The sequence below is a fragment of the Nicrophorus vespilloides genome, unplaced genomic scaffold (assembly GCF_001412225.1).
Source record: "Nicrophorus vespilloides isolate i.1.1-1 unplaced genomic scaffold, Nicve_v1.0, whole genome shotgun sequence".
Taxonomy (NCBI): domain Eukaryota; kingdom Metazoa; phylum Arthropoda; class Insecta; order Coleoptera; family Silphidae; genus Nicrophorus; species Nicrophorus vespilloides.
This window is the reverse complement of record NW_017099203.1, coordinates 1,367-5,970: the sequence shown is the minus strand read 5'-3', so window position 1 is coordinate 5,970 and position 4,604 is coordinate 1,367. Positions and strand designations below refer to the sequence as shown.

The following is a 4,604-nucleotide window of genomic DNA, read 5'->3' as shown; positions in this document are numbered from 1 at the left end:
AAAAGCGCCGTCCTTAACGTGTTAATTTATATAATTATCAAATTAGTTTTCATATTTACCCATGACCGTGCAGATCTTCGGTGCATCATCGGTTGCGATTATTACATCGGTCGTTCCGTCCATCGGGTTCGGCGTGTTTCCATTCATCATTGTCGTCTTCGCTGTCGGCTCTTGGCTGGAAGCCCTCTCGTCCGTTTGGGCCATCTCCGTGCTCGATACTGCTGGTACAACAGCTTCTAGTCTCTTGGAAGATTGAGTGGATAGCAGTAAAGTGCTAGCAATGGATTCCGATGATTTCGTTGTCGGCTTCGCAGTTTCCACTTTAGGCGGCATCGGTTTAGACACGGCACTTTTGATCTCTGAAAAAATATATATATATATATATATCACTGAATATAGTGACGCAAATTGGCAGCAGATGGAGCAGAGCAATTGGTTTTGAAAATCGAATGGAAGCAGCAAAATTGATTTGTACGGGTGTACATTTGAGACATGCAACATCTTGAATTCAATTGAGAGTTTATTTAATAAAAAGAGACTTACGGCAGGGCGTGAATGGGCCGCGATCCTTGCACGGTCCTTCCGCAGCTGGAGGACAGTCCTGCCACCAGCAGAACATCTCTCCGTCCAAGCACAGGCAGAATTCGCACGGATCCTTCCGATAAATCTGCAATCATCGGTACACAATTTAATAAAAAAAACAAAGTTTATACGTAAATACTATTAAATTGTGTAGTATTTAGGTGGAATGAGACGAATGAGCGAAATGAAATGTAATTGAAATAAGCGCGCACGGATTCGGAGCTCTCCCGGCGGTCGTTGCCGGGACGGCATTAGCATTCGAAATTTGTTTGCTCCGGTTTTGTTGTTTTCCTTCCGCGCAACGGAATTAAACGGCGGAAATATGATGGTGATTATATGGGGAGAAAACAGGACAAATTCAAACGCATCCCGAAAAACACGCCCATCCAATTCAACCGAAAACGCGATTTATGGGCGCTCTTTAAACTTTTCGCAGTGCCGAAATTCCCCAATTGCCCGATCCTCCATACATTATTTTATTAATTGCTCGCGAGGGGATGAAACAATGTCGTTTTTTGTTTTATTAATATACACACACACACACGTAAATGATAAATTTAACGCATAAAAATGGTTCGTTTTGAATGGAGAAATTAATCGATAAAATTTCTGAGTGGAAGAAGGGAACGGGGACGATGTTTTTATTTAACTTTCCGGTCGGGCAAAAGGTAGTAAATTACATCGAAGAGGGCGACGCTTGATTGTTTCAGAGGACGAAAGGGATGGAAGAAAAAGAAGTGCAAAAGTTTTGAATATTCATGCGATATGAATCATCCCGTATTGTTACGCCCTTTTCACGTTTCCCTCTTTCTCTCTATATTTCCACCCCCCAATTCATCAGAAAGCGCGCTTTTATACAATTCTTACGCCCATTCGCGAATTGCGAAGATAAAACAATCAACAACACCAATAAAAAAACAAGAAGTGTAATTCATTCATTGAACATTTTTAATCGTTCATTAATATATTTTCGTATTTGTATTATTCATATGCACTAATCTTTATTTCTCCGTTTCCGCAATTAATTGCGAACAAACGCGCACAAAATAAACGCGGTCCGCTAATTAATCCGGATACTTTCTATATTTCAATTGCAAATTTAATTGAATTCAATTTAATCCTTGTATAAATATGCACACAGGCAACATGCAAACATGAAAAACGAATTATTTGCTGCATTTTAATTGAGAAATTGAGTTAGAATAATTTGTAATTTCTAATTGACTTTTCTTGGCTTTTGTGTTCTTTTCATCAAATGATTCCTTGTATAATTTACATTATTTTAATCAGACAGTCGAACCGAAATTAATTTGGTTCCGGTTTACGGTTACGTTCAAAGTAAATGTTTATCGTTCCAGATTCGGTTTCGGTTCAGTTCAATACAATATCAAAATATTATTTTTTTTTCGAATGTCTTTATAAATAAATCAAAACACTAGCACTGGCTCACTACCATCAACGAGCAAACATGATAGAAAGCGAGTATGAATTAATTTAATGAAAAAGAAAAATTGAACCGAAATTAACTGTATGTTAAAAATTCCGGTTAATTTCGGTTTTCTGTTCGGTTCCGGTTCGACTCTCTGATTTTAATAGATATACATAATTATCATAATTGAAAAATAAATATATGACAGTGAAAATGGAACAAAAATTGTTCCAGATTCGGTTTCGGTTCGTCTAAAAAGTTCGGTTCACTTCAACACAATGTCACAATTTTTTTTTTTTCGAATGTCTATATAAAGAAACAAAAACACTAGACACTGGCTCACTACCATCAAAGAGCATACATGATAGAAAGTGAGTATGAATTAATTTAATTGAACCGAAATTAACTGTATGTTAAAAATTCCGGTTAATTTCGGTTTTCTGTTCGGTTCCGGTTCGACTCTCTGATTTTAATAGATAAACGTAATTATCATAATTGAAAAATAAATTAATAATGTCACTATATATGACAGTGAAACCAGATTCGGTTTCGGTTCGTCTAAAAAGTTCGATTCAGTTCAACACAATGTCACAATTTTTTTTTTTTCGAATGTCTATATAAAGAAACTAAAACACTAGACACTGGCTCATTACCATCAAAGAGCATACATGATAGAAAGCGAGTATGAATTAATTTAATGAAAAAGAAAAATTGAACCGAAATTAACTGTATGTTAAAAATTCCGGTTAATTTCGGTTTTACGGTTTTCTATTCGGTTCCGGTTCGACTCTCTGATTTTAATAGATAAACGTAATTATCATAATTGAAAAATAAATTCATAATGTCACTATATATGACAGTGAAAATGGAACAAAAATTGTTCTTTTTTTTTTTGGTGACAGTTCGATGCAGCGTCGTTATTTGAATTGCTGCACACGTTTCGTAATAAAATATGGAGCATTATTATTGTTTAATCAATTTCGTGTTTGCGCGGCGCGTAAAGCACGGAACGAAATCGCAGACAATAAATAAATACGAAAAACGCGTTCGCGTGATTAACTTTCGGTTGCTGAATAATGAATGCGCTCAAATATTGTTGTCGAAGAAAACCGTGTAAAGTATACACACACACACAGATACAAATGCGTATTCTTTTGTTTTTGTTTCAGTTTCGATTGACGTTTCGGTTGGTCGGTCAACAGATGACGGCACCGGACGGGTCGAACCGAAACGCAATTAGCGTCCAGTCAATATTGAATGTCAGTCAGTCAGGGGGTGGAGGTGGTAGGTGAATTGAAAAATGGGTGACTTTATGAAATATTAATTAAACCGCAAATACGCACGTGGTTTTATTTAGTTTGTTGGAAAGAGAACGATGAAAGAACTGAAATTGAAATATGAGATTCGCGTGCAGCTGAAACAACTACGGATAAACGAATGTAAAGTGTAAATAAATGAGTGCAATTATGGAAGATGCGGATTTGCAGCGAATGGATTAATCAAGGAAGATGACGAAAAAAAAAAAAGAAAAGCTAAACAAAGAAGAAATAAGTAAGGCGGAAGACTTTGGTAAAGTTTTAATTATCCCGTTTGTCGCGGCATTTCTGTGTTGTTTGTTTTTTTTTTCTCTATTTTTTTTGTACCGCATTCAGCGCCTCCTCGCGGAAAATAATTACCATTATCCTTCTTTCATTTTTTTTTGTCCCACGATAAAACTTTCCAGTTCCTTCAATTCGAACCCGTCTATGGGGTTTCTCTTTCTCGAAGCGAGGCGGAGCGGCAGCACTTAATTAATTAGTCCGCTGTGCGGCGAAAGCGAAAGCTTTTGATGGTGTCAACAAAGCTCACAAATAAATCGGACGGGCGAATAGAAGTGGGAAAAAGGAAAGGAAAAGAAAGAAGTGAAGCGTGTGTAATTTGCGGTACGGATGAAAAGTTTAAAAAAATATATATATATATTAGCGCGCACGGATCAAAGGGAATCAGCGAAAATGAATGACGCCCATTTATTTATTTATTTATTGACTTTGAAAATTAACTCGAATCTTGTCACTTTGATATTCAAACTGTCAAATGAAAAAAAAAACAAATACTTGTCACTTTTTGTTACATGTCAAAGTCGATTGAGCTGTCATGTCACGATTTTTGCTTTGCAAATTTCCGGTTATAATTTAAGTCGCAAGTTTCCGGCGGATCGCATCCGTCTTTGAGCTGGTAAAGGATCAGTCCCATCCGGTGGACGAGAAGGCGGCTGTGGCGGCGACAACCGGTAAAATATTCAGGGAATCTTGGTTTTCGGACTGCGTGCGGCGGGGATGGGATGGATGGGTCCGACCCTTGCATATTCAAATACGTTCAACACGCGGAGCACGTTTCCGACGGAACCGCACACCGAGAGCACAAGATGCTCTAACACCCAAAAAACAAACGAAGAGATTACAAAAAAAAGACGGTTAGATAAATGTGAATTATGAGTTATAATTAAAGTCGTTTCTTTTTTGTTTGTTTGCATATTTTGTTTGAATAATCACAGCAAACTTGCAAATATTGTAGTTATTGACAAAAGTTTCCAGACAAAAGGACGTTGGCCTCG

At 37.2% G+C, this 4,604-nt stretch overlaps 1 protein-coding gene across 1 annotated transcript; it reads right to left on the bottom strand.

The window, feature by feature from the left end:
* Positions 1 to 59: 59 nt before the first annotated feature.
* LOC108564186 lies at positions 60 to 667 on the bottom strand (the record flags this gene model as incomplete). The annotated part of the gene is made up of 2 exons (XM_017923139.1): positions 60 to 359; positions 544 to 667. Coding segments are annotated over 2 exons (424 nt in total), but the record flags the coding sequence as incomplete, so codon positions are not given.
* Positions 668 to 4,604: the final 3,937 nt, after the last annotated feature.